Raw genomic sequence first — 17182 nt, forward strand, 5'->3', positions numbered from 1 at the left:
CGTCTGGGAATACATTAACTGGATTTAATATAAGACCAGATCGGTATTGTTCTTTTTCATTACCTTGTACCAAAGTCATCACCATACATTTGCTTTGAGGGTGGGGGGGACTAGATTGAGAAAGGTTAGAATGAATCTGTGATGAAAAAATATTTTGTACTAATGCCAGTTCGGGGCTTTGGAGACTTGCTCCGAGCCATTTACAACTGTTGATCTCAATTCAGTCCTTAACTACGGGGTACGTGGAAAGCCGTGAAGTTGAACGTCCCAGCTTTTAAGCAGCCTTAAGAGAAAAGCCAAGTGGCAAAAGCAATTAAGAGTTCATTTAGAACAAGTGAACTATGCTGGGGCCGGTTTTTCTGAGGCCTGGTCAACACTAATTCACAGTGTCGCCTTTTTATTCAAATGACCTCTCCCAGAGTCCCCTTTGTGTTGGTGCCGTTCTAATGCACCTCCATTAGAACAAAACCTGAGCTGTAGTGCTGAAAATGAAGTTTCTTTCCTCAACTCTGAATGATAGCAGGCCTCTACCACCAGAGCTGTGTGTGCTCAGTCACTGGAAAAGGGTTTTCAACCGTGCCATTCAGCCGGGGCCCCTGAAGCCTGCAGCCTTTATCTGCACAACCGTTGATTGATGTGTTGTGGGCCCCGCTGTGGTTAACAGCAATTTTTATCTGTTGCCAGCGGCAACAGCCCAGGTCCCTGGTGTGCAGACAGCAGCAGGGCCCAGGATCTGAAGCTGGACCGCACACAGGGATAAACAAATAGGTTTTTCAAGGCGGACAGCCCTCATAGACAGGCCCCTGACTGGCAGTGCTCCACCCCAAGGCCAGCACAATGTCAGGGCCCCAGCCCACTCCTGCTGGGCTACTGGTTTCCTTCACTAATTTTCACCATGTGCAGAGCCGGTGGTATGAAGACACCTGCACACCCCACCGAAAAGAAAGCAGAGCACAAGAGACAGGGAGAGGCAGACACAGTGATATACAGAGGAAGAGTCACAGACATACTAACGAGGAGGCAGTTAAGAGATTTCTTACAGTATACTGAAGGCGAAGAAGCCATGGCTTTCTGTTAAAGCTCTGTGAGCTGACATTGTGTTGTAGTTTAAGATATAATTTACACTCGATTTCCTTTCAGTTTCTGTGTTAAACATTTAATCCGGTCAATCTGTGTCATTTTGTTCAATAAAGCGTGAAGCTTTTATTGGCTTCTGTTATAATTAAGTGACATAATCCTTGTATTTGATAAAGATCTTGTAAAAAGCCTCGTCACTCAGACAGGGGAGTGTATTTGCCACAATGTGGGGGTTGTGAATGCCAAATCAATTAAAATAAGGCTGTTTAAGAATGCAAAAATGACTCTAAGACTGCACTGTTTAGAGTGTAGAATCATTTAGCGTTAAATATGATTATGACGACCAGAGTAGGGAAATGAAGAATGGGTGTCTAAAAGCTCTGAGCACTCTCTCTCTCAACCCAAACACTTGGGCTAAGATTTTACTCCCTGACATTGCAGCAATAAACCCTCCCAAAACAGACTAGGCTGATTATACTGTCAGACACAAAGCTCTGTGCTTTTATCGTGCGTGAAAACATGAGCTGCAGCTTGGCTGTGGGGCGGTTTTAAAAGATGTGGGGTAGGAGACTGAAGCTCAATCACTTCATCTGAAAGGAAAGGGAGGTGTGTCTTTTTCGCTTAGCTAAAACGCCTCTTCCTCTATACAGTACACCCAACCCAGAGGTATCGACAGGACGGGCAGATCGTCGCAGTGAGATTCTTTGACATTTTCCTCGTCTCTTGCAGCCAGTATCTCCCAGACACAGAGGGGGATGTTGGGTTCTTTATCAGAGAGCCCCCTCAGAGAGGATGATAAATCGCCAGAGCCCAGGCTCATCTCCACTGGAACAACAAGCAGGTAGCAGCACAGGAAACAAGAGACAGATATTGTCTTCCAAACATAGCAGAGGCTATAATGAAGCCTGCACAAAGCAGACAGGAGAGAGTCGGTCTGATAAACAATTCCATTTCCAGTCTTCCACAGAGAGCAAGATAGTGAGTCTCAGTACTGCTGCTACACATCGCTGCTGGACTCAACGGTCCAGAGATTAGCCCTCACCCTTGGGAATGAAGGGTGGGTGGGGGGCAGGTGGTGGGTGGGGACTTCATGTTGAGTGATGTCATCACAAGGAAAAACGCAACAATGTTTAGATTGACAAGTAATGAAAGTAGTTTGTTGTTAACCCTACTATGTAAAATCAGTGTAGTGACAGAATGGATACTGGCATGGAATTACAATCTGTAACACTGCATCTATAAAATTGTGTTTTAGCCTTTTGTGGTTTCTTTATACAATGCCTTTTATTACTATGTTGTGTTGAATGTTGTTCTGTCTGTCTTGCAGTACAAGCTCACCAAGGTAAGATCCCTAAAACGGGTACAGATAAAGTTCCCTCAATCAGCTCAGCAAATCACTGCTTACAACCTCTGACTGCATCAATGTGATAACGTGGTATGCACTTTCAACACAAGGCTACCTCAAATAACTATATAAAACACAGTGACTAGTATATTAGTGTATGCACTGCAGATGGACAATATTAAGGCTTTTAGTGTTCCATTGTCTGACTGTGTTCAATTTGTCAAAAATGACCCAGAATTTTTACCTGACAGTCAAACTGTGAAAAACATCCACGTATCCACGTAAACTATATATCATTTACACCATAATGCTGCTCGGCGATGGAATATAAGTTATTTTTTTCAATTGCCTTCCAGCTTTGTCTTTTAACAAGGAATGTAAGGAGGGAAACCAAATGAGACCAACAGACTGATGAGGAGATATGTCATATTTCTGCATGATGTGTCCAGATTATGTACCGTATGTGTGACATTATTAATGTGCAAAGACACATTTAGATAAATTAAACCAGCACAATTGTTTAAACAGGGTATAAAGGTATTTGCTGTGTCCAAAACACTCTGATGGTGTGAATTTCTTTTGTTTTTCCAAGGGTCTGGCATTTAAGCCCAGAAACTTCCTTACTTCAAGGATTCAAGGATTCAAGGAACTTTATTGTCATACCAGCTCACATTCACATGTTTACATTTTTGTGTAAACCATTTGAATGAGGCCATTTAAGCCTGGCAGGCAACATAAGAAGAGAGGCATATGGACACATAAACAAGAAGAGGCGTTATCTCCCATAGAAGTAGAAAACAAACTGTCAGGAGAGATTGCCTTTTTTTTTTTTTTTTTACCTCTAGTGCCTTGTGACAGATAACCAGCCCCCATTCAGCAACTTCATTTTTTGAGTGTTTGTAGAGAAGCAGAACAGTAGATAGCAATCAGTGCCAAGGGCCAACCAGCAGATAGCCCTAGCCATGCTACTGGTGGCCAGTGGTGCTGCCTACGCCTGTGTGCTTGCCTCGCTGACCCTCCCACACCCCCCCACCACCACCTCACAAACAGTCCTCCACCCACATGCATAGCCTCTCTCTTCCTCCAGCCATAACGCTCAATCCTGCCCCTGGCTTCTCCTCACGCTACTCCTCCTCCCATACCCACTCAGCCTCTGCCTGGCAGCTCCCTGGAGCTCCCCACCCCCACCCCCGAAACCATCATACTGTAAAGCCTGAAGCACTTACAGATAAAGAGACCCCAGAAATCAAGCGGGCCCAGCAGTAGAGCAGATTGAGAGTCAGAGCTCAGCGCCCAGGAGGTGCCCAGAGGCTACAAACGCTGCAGATAGCACCATTGGATAGCCAGAGAGGGGAGTCAGACAACGTAAAACTTCCTGCCCTTGTTACTGGACTTTCCTTTGCTTGAATAATGCCCCCACCCGCACACTACCACTACCAAGCCCCCTCCACCTCCATTTCTGCCCTCTCTCTTTGAATCCAACTCCTTTCAGATAAAGAGAAGGCCTCGTTCCCCGCCGACTCAAACTGACAGCTTGAGCCAAAGGGCTCCACAAGCTTTTTTGGAAGGTCTTGTTTGTTTTCATCCATCTGTGAGTATGTGGCACTGGGGAATAGGAATGTGACATGTTCTATTAAAACAAAATTAAAAAAAAAAAAAAGAAAAAAAAAAAGAAGGATCGAACAGAGATCAGGGTCTTTTGAAGTTAAGCTTTGTTCAGCGCTTTAACTGCAGTCCTTTGAGGCAGATTAACGATGACAAACCATTTATAGTTGTTTTGTTTGTCGGGATGATTGCTTCCAAGCTGCAATAAGAACTGCCATATGCCACTCATCAGCTAAAAGTAGCACACTTTAAAGAATGTTCTTCTTATGAGTTCCCCTTTAAGCAAAGGACATAAAGGACGACCGCTGTCTCTATTACCCAGAGACGAGACACATCATTGAAACAATGGGAGGGGTAGAGCGCAAATTTATGGTTCGAAAACGCACTGGGGCAAGGCAACAGATGCTTTCAAGGGATAAAAATAGTCCTGCTCTGACAATTTGAGAGCTAGCGTATGTTTGAAAGAATAGGGTTGGCTTTTCCAAAGGCGTCACTAAACATTCCTCTCTGACAAATTTACCTTTAACAACGGTCTATATGTTCTATGACTAAAACCATCTCACTGACTCCTATTACGACATGCTAAACTGTTATGGAACTTCTTGAAGGTGTGAATCTATGTGCATTTCTGTGGTGAGACATTTTATTTATTGCATAGATACAGAGTCCTTTAAAAGGCTTTTAGGTATATTGTCATATGGGTGAGCAAAAGGATCCTCCACTGACTGTCACTGGAAAAGACATAAAACTCTGACAGCCAAATTGCAGAACAGGCAGCCGGTGCTGATCGATGCCAATAAAACGAGACTCTTTTCGCCAAGGTAGCGCAGGACACCTTCCTGCAATTTAATCAGTCAGTCAGCCAGAATTAATGTTTCTAATATCATGATTTCTCCATTACTCTATTTAACATAATTAAAATGTCGAGCGCCAGGGCCATAAAGCGGGTCGTTGGAGATTGTAATTCTGCCGTAAAGCTATGAAGCATGAAAATGCCACTTACCGAGTAGCCACGGCCTGACAGCGAGTGAGTGGAACTCTGTAGGGAGAAAGAGGAGAACAGGGATGACCTTTAAGGAGCGTTTCACTCGCTGACACAGACATGATGGAGCAGCGCTGCTTTAATATCAATATTCACGTTAACCTTTTACCCGCCCCGTCATGTACCCCACACCAGCACACATCACTCCCATACATTCTGGCCTCCGACATGAAGGCAGCTCAGCGGCACTCACTCTGAAAACAATCACTCACATGCTGAGAGATTTAATTGTTGTCAGTTGTCTTAGAAATACACGGTGGAAAACCCTAATTATTTGGAAAAAAATATATATAATTAAAATGGTGCACAATAGTCAATCTATGACCATGCAAATGCATTTTAAACACAGGGTGAATTACATGCTTCATATAAAAAAATACTGTGAGACCTTGTGATGCCTAGGATAATTTAAAAGGTGACTGCATGGTTGATTACAGAATTAGTTATGCCTTTGGAAGTTTTATAATACAGATAACATGTTGCAGTGCAGTTCAAGAATGATTGTCACAATTTGTTCGAATTCACTTGCTCCTGTGCCTTCAAGAGAGCCATCTAACATTGACAGACACATGGGAATGAATTCAACAGCATCAGTAGATGAAGTCATAAACACACTTTGATATATACATTGTTGTTTTGAGAGTGAGTAATAGCTCAGGTACCCTGCTAGCTGTAGGTGTTGACTTGAAACAAACACTACTGAGTGGCATCGATTTGGAAAACAGGGCAGGTATGTCAACATATATAATCTGCAAATATAGTGCATCTTAAAAGAAAATGTACCTCAAAATGCTTTATAGACAGAATACATTATTATTAGATGATGTTTCCATGAGTTTCCATTATTTTGTGAGATCTTTTGTTTTTAGATGGTGCCTGTCACATTTTGGAACTCAACCAACAGTTCTTTATCATGTTCCTCATCTGCCCCTTTTGTACTCTGGATAAATATCTCTTCATGCTTTTCAAGAGGTGTTTTGGTCCGTCAGACTACTGTGTTTTCTAATGCAGTCCTCTAAATGCTGAACAACAGCAGGATATAGACAGGAAAAGCTAGTTTTTGTTCTGTTCTCTAGCTCTGTCTGTCAGGGCCCAGCACGAATACCAATCCCCAAATCCCTCCCTCCACTTCCACTTTTCACTTCTTTTATTCCTCTGTCTAGATTGGCAATTTCTCCCCCCCATGTCCCCGGAGGGGACTTTTCTACTAGACCAATTTCATCCATAGGTCCACCTTCAATCCAAACGACCTCCCCCACACCTTCGCCACCACTGGCTCCCTTGTTTTGCGCACTCCCAAAAACCCTCATATATTCTCCCACACCTGCTCTAGGCCTCAGCCCTCATCAACGCCTGTGTGCCCCTCTGATTCACGGGATGGCTCCTGTGGTGACGATTAGGGAGGAGTCCTGCCGCGAACCGGAAAGCAGGCTCTGCGGGAATCAAAAGGCTATTCTCACTCTGCTCAACCTCTCTGCTCCTTTCATTACTGCAACCAGAGTGGAGGCCAGGAGAGAGGGGAGGAAGAACTGCACAGAAGGCAAAATCTGTGGATACAAAAGGGCCAAAAGTGTATTCCAGCGAGAATTTGGTCTGTTGTCTGCATGTGTGCATGTTGTGAGTGCGCTCAAATAAGTGTCTATACGCATGTGTTTGTGTACGTGAGTGCATATGTGCATAGGTGGTGGGAGGCCAAGGCCATTTCGAATTAGCTTTACTATGTAGAGTTCATTCAACTTGGAGCATTCTGAGCAGAAAGAGAGGCTTATTTAAATGATAATGAGGGACAATCCATTGGATTTAGTGCCAGTGAAGGGAGGAAAAGAGGGGAGGGAACAGGGGGATCCATTAAAACGCCAGCGGTTCATAAGCCATAGGGTCGGCATCCAGCTAAACACTCTCTCTTAAAAGCCATTATACATGGCTCTCAATGGATTTCTGCAGCGCTTAGGACTTCAAAAGGATTTAAGAACCCGCCCCAGAGAGGGAGCGTGGGGGAAGGAGGAGGATGAGTATTTGTGTGTGTGTGTGTGTGTGTGTCTGGTGGTTACGGTGGTTGGTGGTGAGAGGGATGGGGCGGGTGCTGGCGGCATTTAAGGGTTAACTAAACAGCCCCGGAGAAGAGAAATGTTGCTAAATCCGCCCCCTAATCCTCTCCCCATTTCCATGCCCCCTCCTCCACTCTCCTTACAAAAAAAGAAAAAAAAGAAAGAAAGAAAAACATGGCGACAACAGGGGAGGGTCCAGTCCATCTTCTCCCAACCCAGACTATTGGTTTTTGGCATTGCAGGGAGAACAAGGGGTGGGCCAATCAGAGCTCGTTGAAGCATGATGAGGAGATGCGAACATGTATGCCCTCTGTGTCAGCAACATCAGGTAGCTGGGTGGGTTTGCATGCATGTGGGTGGGTGTGGGTGGATACAGGATGGTGTCAGAGACTTTGACAGCACCATAACTGCCGCCCTCTCCTCCACAGGACACAGATGCAGTGGAACCCACCCCCTCCGCCACCTCATATTTCCCTAATCCCTGTGTGGCTTAGTGCCGGGGCCCCGCTGCACTGCAGGCACAATTACCTAGTCAAAATAAACAGATAAAGACCCAACCATGGCAATGAACAAACAGCATCCCCTGCAATTTTTTTTACCCCCTACTCCCAAATTGATGCATGACTGTTTTCACAGGCGGGCGCGTCCACATGTCGCATTTGTCTCTATTTCCTTTGGCGGTAAGACAAGAGAAATCCATTTTACTCGTTGCAGACGTGGCATCATTAGTTAAGAGCTCTTAAAGCTGGGGAGCTACTTTGATGTAGGGGAGCGTGTTTTACAAAAATTAGCAGTGCTCTCAGTGCGGTGGCGGAGATTTCATGGAGTTGAAAACATAAGAAATATAGGCGAGACTGTGGCACAGCGCTGGTGATGAATCACACTGTGTGTCCTGTCCAGGCCTTTACTTAGCGGAAGACAATAGCCAGCACAGAGGACAGACATACAGACAGACAGAAATAGAAAGGTAAAGACAGCCAGAGAGAGAGAGCGATGGAGAGATATAGATACTGTGGTGACAATAATCAGAGTCTGTGCACCATTTATTTGGCAGCAGATTAGAGAGACATGCCACATCTAACACAGTCAGCGATTACAGCGTGCAATTTTCAGCAGTACTCTCCCCCCTACCCCACCCACCTCCTGCAACCACCGCCACTTCCACTCTCACTCACTCTACCACAGAACACTCAGCCCCCCCCCCCCCCCCCCAATCCACCTTCTTGGTGCTTGTCGTATCTCCCTGTCAAAGCTGTCAGCCGGCTTCGGTCTTTTATCTGACAAGCCCGCCTCTTCCTCCTGACTTTTTCATTAAAAGACAGCCTTTTACACAAATTCAAGAGAAATAGTATGAGGGGAAGAGGGGGGACAGTGCACAAGAGAAACAGAGCAGTAAGGCTTACAGAAAAGAGGGTGAAGATGGGAAAAATTAGGCTGGGTGATTTTTTTCATTAGGCTGGATTTTCAATTGGAATGCTGAATAGCTTAAAACAATGTATTTAATAAGTTCATTAAAATCTTTTTCTTTCCATTATTTTACCCCTGCTGGAAAAGGAAGCTGCATATTTTCCTTCCTCTTCTTTCTCTCTCCCTCTCCTCCTGCTTTCGTCAGCTAAATGAGCAGTCTGATTGAATTTGGGATTGGGAGGTCTGCTTGACAGGCATTAGTTAGGAAGCATATTTCTACATTCATTTAAAATGAGCCGCTTGGGATTTTGCATAAATTCTCATTACTTCCCCTGTATCTAAATTGCATTATTTCATCCTTTATGCTGAACCAATGCCTGGCCTCCATTTTCCTTTGCCGCCTACCCATCATCTAAACGGCCTGGCATATGGATGCCACCACAGTGATAATTGGAACAGTTTCTTTAACTCATTCCTTTCTTCCATTCTGGGGTCAGCAAGGTCAGCCCACACCTGGGTGAACTGCGTTAGGTCTTGTCTACATTTAACTACGCCAAGCTTTAAATAATGCCGGCCAACTAGGTGATGCTGCGTTAGCAGTCTAATCATTTCCTGTCCAAGTGCTGAAAGCCAACCAGTCTTTTTCCCAATGCACAGGGGATTTATGAGGTGATAGTTGGAAACAGCAGGAGCTGCTGGACCAGCTGCCCCCTGATCTCAGCAGCCATATTGCTGCTGTCCCCCTGCTTTCTATATCCCACTCCAGAGGTCCCCTACTTTGGTTTGTAAAAGTGGATAGTCTAGCTCTCTGTTGGAGGTCTGTGAAAAGGGGTAAGGTCTCGGACAAGGACTCACCTCGCTGAGCTGCTCCTTGGAGTTGCTCCTGTGCGGTCGGTTGAGCTCCTGCACGGTCTCGTCCTCACTAACTTTGACTGGACGTAAAGCCAAGGGCTTGATCTGCAGGGGAAACAAGAAAAGAAGACACAATTTAAATAGTGGTCTTATCTCAAGAAACAAACCACAACTAAGCATTTATACCCAGAGAGGCAAAGATCTATGGTTACTTTTCAGACATTTGAGAGACGTGAAGCATAATCCTAAAAGCTGCTCTACGAGTAGCTTATCATTTTTAGAAAATGGCAAAGAGAAAGATTCAAATTGGTATATATTACCAGTGACCAAGCCACTGTTGTTCTGCCAGTAATACAAACGAACATGCAGTGGCTTAACTACCAGTGCATTAATGCACTAAATCAGCATGCTTGTTAGTTAGTACAAAGAAATGTGTGCTGTATTCAAGTGATGCACTGCAGTGCTCAGTATGCACCACCAGAGGACAGGGACTATACAAAATGTATTTGGGATGGACGGAGATCTTCTCTGGGATGCCTTCAGCACACAATGTAGTTTTTTAACTATTGTTGCTGTTAAGCACATGAAACTGAACCAAACACTGACTACAACAGAGCATGTCTTCTTATGCTGTTATAGTTACTATTACTGGCTGGCTAGTCAGCACCAGACCTGTGAAAAATATGAATGATGCATGAAGTCAAAAAAGGCCACAAAAAAAGTCACCACATAGGATGAACAAGAAAAAATACCAACACAAAGGGATATGAGAAATTTAATCTGCGTATAAACTTACATTGCATCCACCAATACGGACTTTAAAAGTAGATAATGCTTTTGGACTGTTAAAACAAGAGCAGCAGCTGAGGTGGTGCTTTTTGAATTGTGGATTGGGGGATCTTTAAAGCACTCAAAATTCCTGACAGATTAATGAAATTGTGTTTATTAGGGAAATTTCAAGGACTTAAAACATGACACAGTCACTGAGATCCAGAACTATCCATTTTATATCAAAAGTTCAAACACTGCAATAAATCATACTGCAAAACAATAGTAGGAACTACAAATTAAAGTTCCAGATGGCATCTCATTTCTTGTCACTCATTGGGATGTATAACTAACTCCACAAGTTATGCTTGTGCTCCACAAGCCAGCTATGAATAACAACGCTGCTTACAATGCCTTCGACTGAGTTTCAGTGGCCCACGGTCCATCTACTCTTAACCTGAAGGAAACGCAAAGTTGGTGTGGTGTCTCATAGCTTAGTGTCAGTTTGTGCTTTGTCTAAAGGCCAAGCAGAACTGACTGTACCAAAAACACCAGCAACACCAAACCTTGACCCATCGCTGCTCGTCACACCAGCCAGCGACTAGAATGCAGCAGTGTAGCAAATCCAACTGTGACTGTGCACTAGAGCAGTCATGCTGACTCAGGACATTACTACAAAGTCAGTTTAGTTTAAATGATTTAAAAGATCATCGTTGCCCAATTTCTCTCCTGACCATTTATTTGCACATATAATAATGAAGTCATATGATATGAACACATACACTCGAGAATCAGGCAGGCAAGAAATGTGTTTCCCTTAGCCATGGTTTACAAGTAATACAGTAAAAAAAATAATAAAAATTCTACATGTATAAAATGTTGGTGAACAGGTAGAGTCAGTAAAAAGTTATCATCCATGCCTGAACACTGCCTGAAATCCCCATTCATACCGCTCTCTCACATCTCACGCACACCCATTAGCTAAATTTGTAAGGCCAAAAGCAGATAATTTCTCCTTGAGTCCACTAAAAAGGGAAAAACATGCAGTGTGAACTGTGAGAAGATGAAGCTAAATAATATACATATCTCCATCTTTACAAAAAATAAACAAACTAAAAAAAATCCTGCTGTTTTCTGGTCATGAAAAAAATACTATCATAAAATATGATGTACAAATGCTAGTGTCTGTGTTCAGCACCACATCATACATCATGGTAACCCTAATGCAAACATGGATGGATTATTTTATTGCAGGCCATCAAGGCCCACAGTTGGCATGCACCCAAATTCCCAGCCAGATGGGAGGTTGGCGAACTCAGCAAGCAAGACTTGTGTGCCGGTGGAGCACCAGCCAATCATAGTGTCCTGTGCTGCTTCCCCACATTAGAGTACAGTGGCAATGGCCGCGGGGTGTAATCCATTTGACTAGCAGTTTGCGTGTAGCAGCTCCCCCGGCGTCACGCGCTGGCTGGCCCTGTTCTCCTGATCTCCACTGTAATTTAAGCAGATCACTGCTACAATTAACCTTTCCCGGTAAATATCAATTATGGCCCCCGGCTGGGCTAGAATTAAAAGGGTCATCAGCTAATCTGACAGGTCCTGTACGCTGCCACCTGGCTGGGAGAGAGGGAGGGAGGCAAGGCGGCAGGGAGAGAGTGTTTGTCTACCCTTGTGCCCAGTAGCTCACATGCCAAGTAGACACAATTCCCTTTTAATTACCCTGCCGCCGCCAGGGCAAGCATGCTGATTGGCCAAGGGGTGTTAGCAGTACGCTGAGGTCAACAGTGACAGGACGGGGGTAGGGTGAGGTGATTGTGGCGGAGAAGAGGAGGGAGCCGCCGTCAAGCAAAAGCAATCAGGGTGAAGAGATGGAAGGAAGAGAAACCTGCAGGTGGGCCTAATCAGGTTTGACTTCCACCTCCACCCGCCTCTCCCACTGCCTCTCTCGCTCTCTCCTGACTAGCTGTCAGCCTAATCACTCCTTGAATCTCAAAATAGATGGTGGCCTTTTTGATTTCTTTCTCTCAAGGAGAGCACGACGAGAGCAATCCTCCTTACCAGGCAGGCAGGCATGAAGGCAGAGACAGAACATTAAGGTACAGTTGGCGTCACGTTGGCCTCAAGTGCAGCTGTTGATTACTTTGTTTACCCAGCATCAGTGTTGCTGACAAATTCCTGAAGGCGCCCAAAGTGTTTCTGTCTCCTCAGGGGCCTGTGGCTGCATTACCCAGTCAGCAATCAACTTGGCTATTGATCAGAGCACAGCGTCTCATTAGCCGCCTAGGTTAATGATGCAGTGTGCAAGGACCAATCCCCGAGCTGCTGTTCAACGGGACAGGAGAGCAATTGATCTAGGCAGGAATTCACCGTCTCTGACAAAAGATTGGCAACCCTGACTGCCTGTGATTAAAGCAGGGACTAATTTCCTGTCTGGGGAGGTGTTTAATTGGCCCTAAGCTCCCAACTGTACAGCTTTCATGTTGTGTTTTTTCTTTTTTGTGTACTCATTAATCTTAAAGGACAAATTAGAGAGCTCGAGGGCGGGGTTGATGATTTCTACAAAGATCGGTCACAAGTGGTAACATAGTTCAAGGTCATAATGCTTTTCTACTATGTTTGAGGCAATGCCTTTGTAATGCATTCTGGGTAACCCCAAGGGAGCAGTTGGCCACCTGGCTCTTTAAAAGAGTTTTTATTTTCTTGTGTGGATTAAGATTGTTTATATTGAAAGTTTGACCCATGTAGTATTGGGAAAGGTTAATCAAGTTGATGCAGCGAATGTTGCAAGTGAATGTGGTTAATCTCTCTCTGTGTGTGTGGGTGTGTGGGTGTGTGTGTGTGTGTGTGTGCGTGTGAGGGCCAGTTTGACTTAAGATGATAGCTCGAAGAGGCGTAGAAAAACACAGCTAAGTAAAGGCCTGTGTTTTACATGAATAATGTACTGGAAATTAGCTCCATTAGTCTCGGTATTGAACATGTCTGCAGTCCCTCTCTGGAGGCTGCCGCTCTGTGCTCTTTAATTATCTTCAAAGGGCCCTCAAGCATCTTAATTTCCCCCCAAGTTGAGTAGTGCCGACTTGGGTCTGCTCATTCGTACTACTCTAACCCTGAGTGAAGTCACAAAGCAAACCCTGTTTAAAACAGGCTAGTCATGGCACGGATGTAGACAGTTGTGGTTCACATCAGTTTATACTAGGCTTGGCTAACTTTCTCTTTCCTTTTACTCTTCTTCACTCTCCTTGCAGTGTCAATCAATCTGCAGGCTGTCAACGGGGAGCTGACTGGAGGCTGGCGGGTGATGCTTTGTTGTCCTGCTCCTTTGATCCTCCCTCCTTCACATTGCAGGGAGTTTCAGGGGGCATCGGATGACTGCATGGTCTCCCACCTTTTTCCTCCTTGAATAAGAGAAGCTGTTAGTCCTGACCTCGCTTTTCCTCTCCTTGCTCCAGCTCCTCTCAAGCTGCCTCGTCTCTCACTAGCCTGCCGTCACCTGTCAACAGCGCTCAGGGAGGCTGTGCCTCAGCCTTGTCCCGGTGTCAATCCTCATTACCCTAGGATCTTGGACCTTGCCCCTGCCCGCCCCTTCCTTTCTAGCTGCCTTGATGCTGCTTCGCACTACCACGCTCCAATCTGCTTTCAGAGCTTCCCATGCACAGGGCAAGGAGGAGAAGAGGGGCAATACAGAGAAGGGAGGGCTGAAAAGGACGGATACAGATCCTTCCTCTAATTTGCTCTGAAAAGTGTCCTGCGCAAAGGACTCTCACCCCCATTAACCCAGCGACAGGCTGCTACCGCTGTTCAGGGAGGCTTCAGCAGTCTGTGCGTGTGTGTGTGTGTGTGTATGTGTATGTGTGTATGAGAGGGGGCCCAGTGGTGTACCAGGCGAAGGCATCTCAGTGCTCAGTGCCGGGCTCCGGCACCGGCTCAATCTATCGGCTCATTATCCCCCCCGCCCAGGCTGGGGTGCAGACAAGTGCACTTTAGGGCCACAGGCCAAATTGATTCATCTGCCTTCATTTTCTTGAGGCTCAGAAGTGGCAGCTGCTTGGAGGCAGGGGGAAGGAGCTCTAAGATGGAGAGAGACAGAGACGAGAGAGAGGGAGGGAGAGAACGAGAGAGTCAGGGACAGAGTGAGATGAAGGAGGGAGGCATCAAGAGAAAGAGGTGTTCCTGGCTTTGTTCCTCATCCATGTCTCATTTCACTTTTCCTCCTCCTCCCTTTTCTCTCTCTCTCTCACTTTACAGCTCAACCAACACATCCTTGCCTTGAAATTGCTATCAAGACATACACTTACTCCCCCACCAAGTCCCAAGTTGGAAATTAGCCCAAGGACAAGCAAGTGGATTTACTACAGGGAGAGCAAATGGATTTTTGCTTTTATTTTGACGAGTCCCAGTGTATCCATTACGCCTTTTAATCATACATTATTCATAGAGCTCGACTTATAATAAATGACCACATAAAAGCAGTACACATATTATACAAGGCCTAAAATGCCCCCATAACTCTCCCTCCCAGTGCACTCAAGAATACATCACATTTGTAAGCTGGTTCACAAATACGAGCCTGTGAAATCACAGTAACATGGCATTTCTATTCCAAGCAATGACACCAGGACACAGCAAGAGGTGGCAGATAAAAGCAACACTTGCGTACAAATGAGGTATGGAGCAAACAAATTAGAGGGCGTGACCTATTAGCCATTCGGCATGTGTAAAACTGCAGTATACAATTTTGCATTGTGTAAAGCTAACTGGGGTGGCCAGAGCTACCGCCCAACACTGTAACAAAGCAGTCAACCTGGAAGCGAAGCCTCTTACTCGGCCTGATTCCCAGCCAACAGGGACCTCAGGAGAGCCTGAGTGTCCCGCAGGGCCCCGTCTGGAACAGATGAACTGGGGAGAGGAGCACTCCCTGCGGGGGCCCCAGGTCTCTCCAATCACTCTCACCATATGCCTCCTGGGGGAGTGAGGGAACAAGGCGAAAGAGGAGGAGGGGTGGAGGGGAGGTGCACCTGCTCCCAAATACGAACCCATCCCTCAGCACCTGTCCCGAGGGTTCACTGACAACCACAACTAACAGACACACAAACACACACACACCTCACCTGTCAGCCAGGACCATAGGAACAGTATCTGCCCTGCACTGATAAGCACAAGGCTTTAGAGCACAAACCCCCCAGCCCCCTCCTCTTCCTCCTGACTCCCAATCCAAGGCAAGCATTTCTCAGCGCTACCAACAACAATTAGGCCAATGATGTCAAAATGCTAATGATGTTATTGGAAGGTAAACAAGGGACTGATGCTGCGGATCTGCGTTTTGCTCTTCATTGCTGAAGCCAACATTATGCAGATCCCAGTCCTTTCTTGTTGCTCTGCAAGAAATGCACAGCTTTGATTTCTGTGTACACTATTAGCGTTGAAAGCTGTGAGTACATTTTGAAAAAATTTATGCATGCTAACAAGAAAAATTCAAATGGTGTTCACGTTGGAGGTTGTACTTTAACTTTTTTTTCTAACTTGACATGATTATTTGCAAGTCAAAGTTCACTTTGGCTTTCAAAACAGAGGCTGTATTCAAAGGAGCAATAAAACACATTCAGGTTGTGGTACATGCCGCTGGAAATGCCACATTTAGACTTGGTGGTCAGCAAAGTCTTTTGGAGAGTAAGAGAAAATCATTGTTAAGTGTGTTCTAATGCTGATTGGGGTGGAAAGAAAAGACCTCATAGTGAATATGTATCTATGTATGCATACATGCATATATATATACTGATCAGCTACAACATTAACACCACTGACAGGTGAAGGGAACAGCCTTAATCATCTGTTTATAGTGCAATGTTCTGTGGGGAAATCTTGGGTTCTGGTAATCATGTGGATGATCTTTGAGACACACCCCCACGGCAAAGGCTCTTCCCGTCAGTGGCAGCCTCCTGTGGAATCTGTGGAATGCACCGGAATAAGCTGAAACTATCCTCAATGCACAGGACCCGAAGGGTCCGACATTCTGATGCTGGTGACCACAAAATACCCCCAGAGAACACAGGACCTCTGGGAGTAGATTTAGATATGGATATTCATACAAAAGTAAGAAAAATGGGATCAAATAATATTAAATAATCTGAATGAATTAATTTTAGTTCACTTGAATACGCAAGATACATTCTTACATAATTAATGTTGTTTATGCACAACTTCCTGACCTCCATATCCATGTCTCCGACAGAAAGAAGTGCCACTGATGAGCACTAATGATAAATGCTGTTGCAGAATAAAAATAATTTAATGCTGTCAGTTGAGTGACTGCTATGTGTTGCTCCCTATCATCACTGCCACTCCAAAAGTGGTAATGTTAGTTTACATTAATTACAAAGATGGAGTATATAGTTTTCAAAGTACAAAACTGAAATATGCCTTTTTCATGAGATTAGTAATATTTTAACCAAATCACTGAGTCTGTCTTTCAGATGTTGAAAAATGTCATATAAAATCTGAAACATAAATCTTAAGCCTCTAATTCTTATATGCAGTGTTATGCACTGCTCCACAGTGTGACCATCATAACTGTATGTATGCTGCATCTGTCACAAATTCTGCAACACTTTAGTGTGGAAAAGATTTATCTGTTATGACTCTCATCTCCACAACCCTTAAATGGACAGAGATAACGTTGGCGTAAACACTCTTATCAGCTGATAAGTCTGTTGGTGAGACAGATCAACAGTCCAGACAGATTTCGAAATGACAGAATGTCTGACTACACAGATTTTCACAACTTGAGCTCACAGGTTGACTTAATATCAGAGAAAATACTGCTCTCTGAAAATACTAATCAGACGCTGGTCATGTAACACAAAGATACTAACATTACATGTATTGGGGCCATTACAATTTATTTTACATAAATATTTTGGAAAATAATAAGCAATGTCTTTCTTGCATATCACGCTGATAATTTACATTGTTTACCCTTTTCACTCCCAATTACATTCATCATTGGCAACTGTGTACCACTGATCAGTCTACTAAAGACTC

At 44.7% G+C, this 17182-nt stretch overlaps 1 protein-coding gene across 9 annotated transcripts in view; it reads right to left on the reverse strand.

Moving 5' to 3' along the window:
- Window positions 1-17182, reverse strand: part of fbrsl1 (fibrosin-like 1) — a 264778-nt gene that overhangs the window by 142483 nt on the left and 105113 nt on the right. For all 9 annotated transcript variants that reach the window (XM_046385770.1, XM_046385769.1, XM_046385771.1 and 6 more), the window contains exons 3-4: window positions 9380-9481; window positions 5031-5066 (exon numbers count right to left, since the gene is read on the reverse strand). In XM_046385770.1, coding sequence (XP_046241726.1) covers window positions 5031-5066; window positions 9380-9481 — 138 coding nt within the window. The remainder of the gene's footprint in view (window positions 1-5030; window positions 5067-9379; window positions 9482-17182) is intronic.

Source organism: Scatophagus argus, chromosome 4 (genome assembly GCF_020382885.2).
Source record: "Scatophagus argus isolate fScaArg1 chromosome 4, fScaArg1.pri, whole genome shotgun sequence".
In the NCBI taxonomy this organism is placed as follows: Eukaryota; Metazoa; Chordata; class Actinopteri; family Scatophagidae; genus Scatophagus; species Scatophagus argus.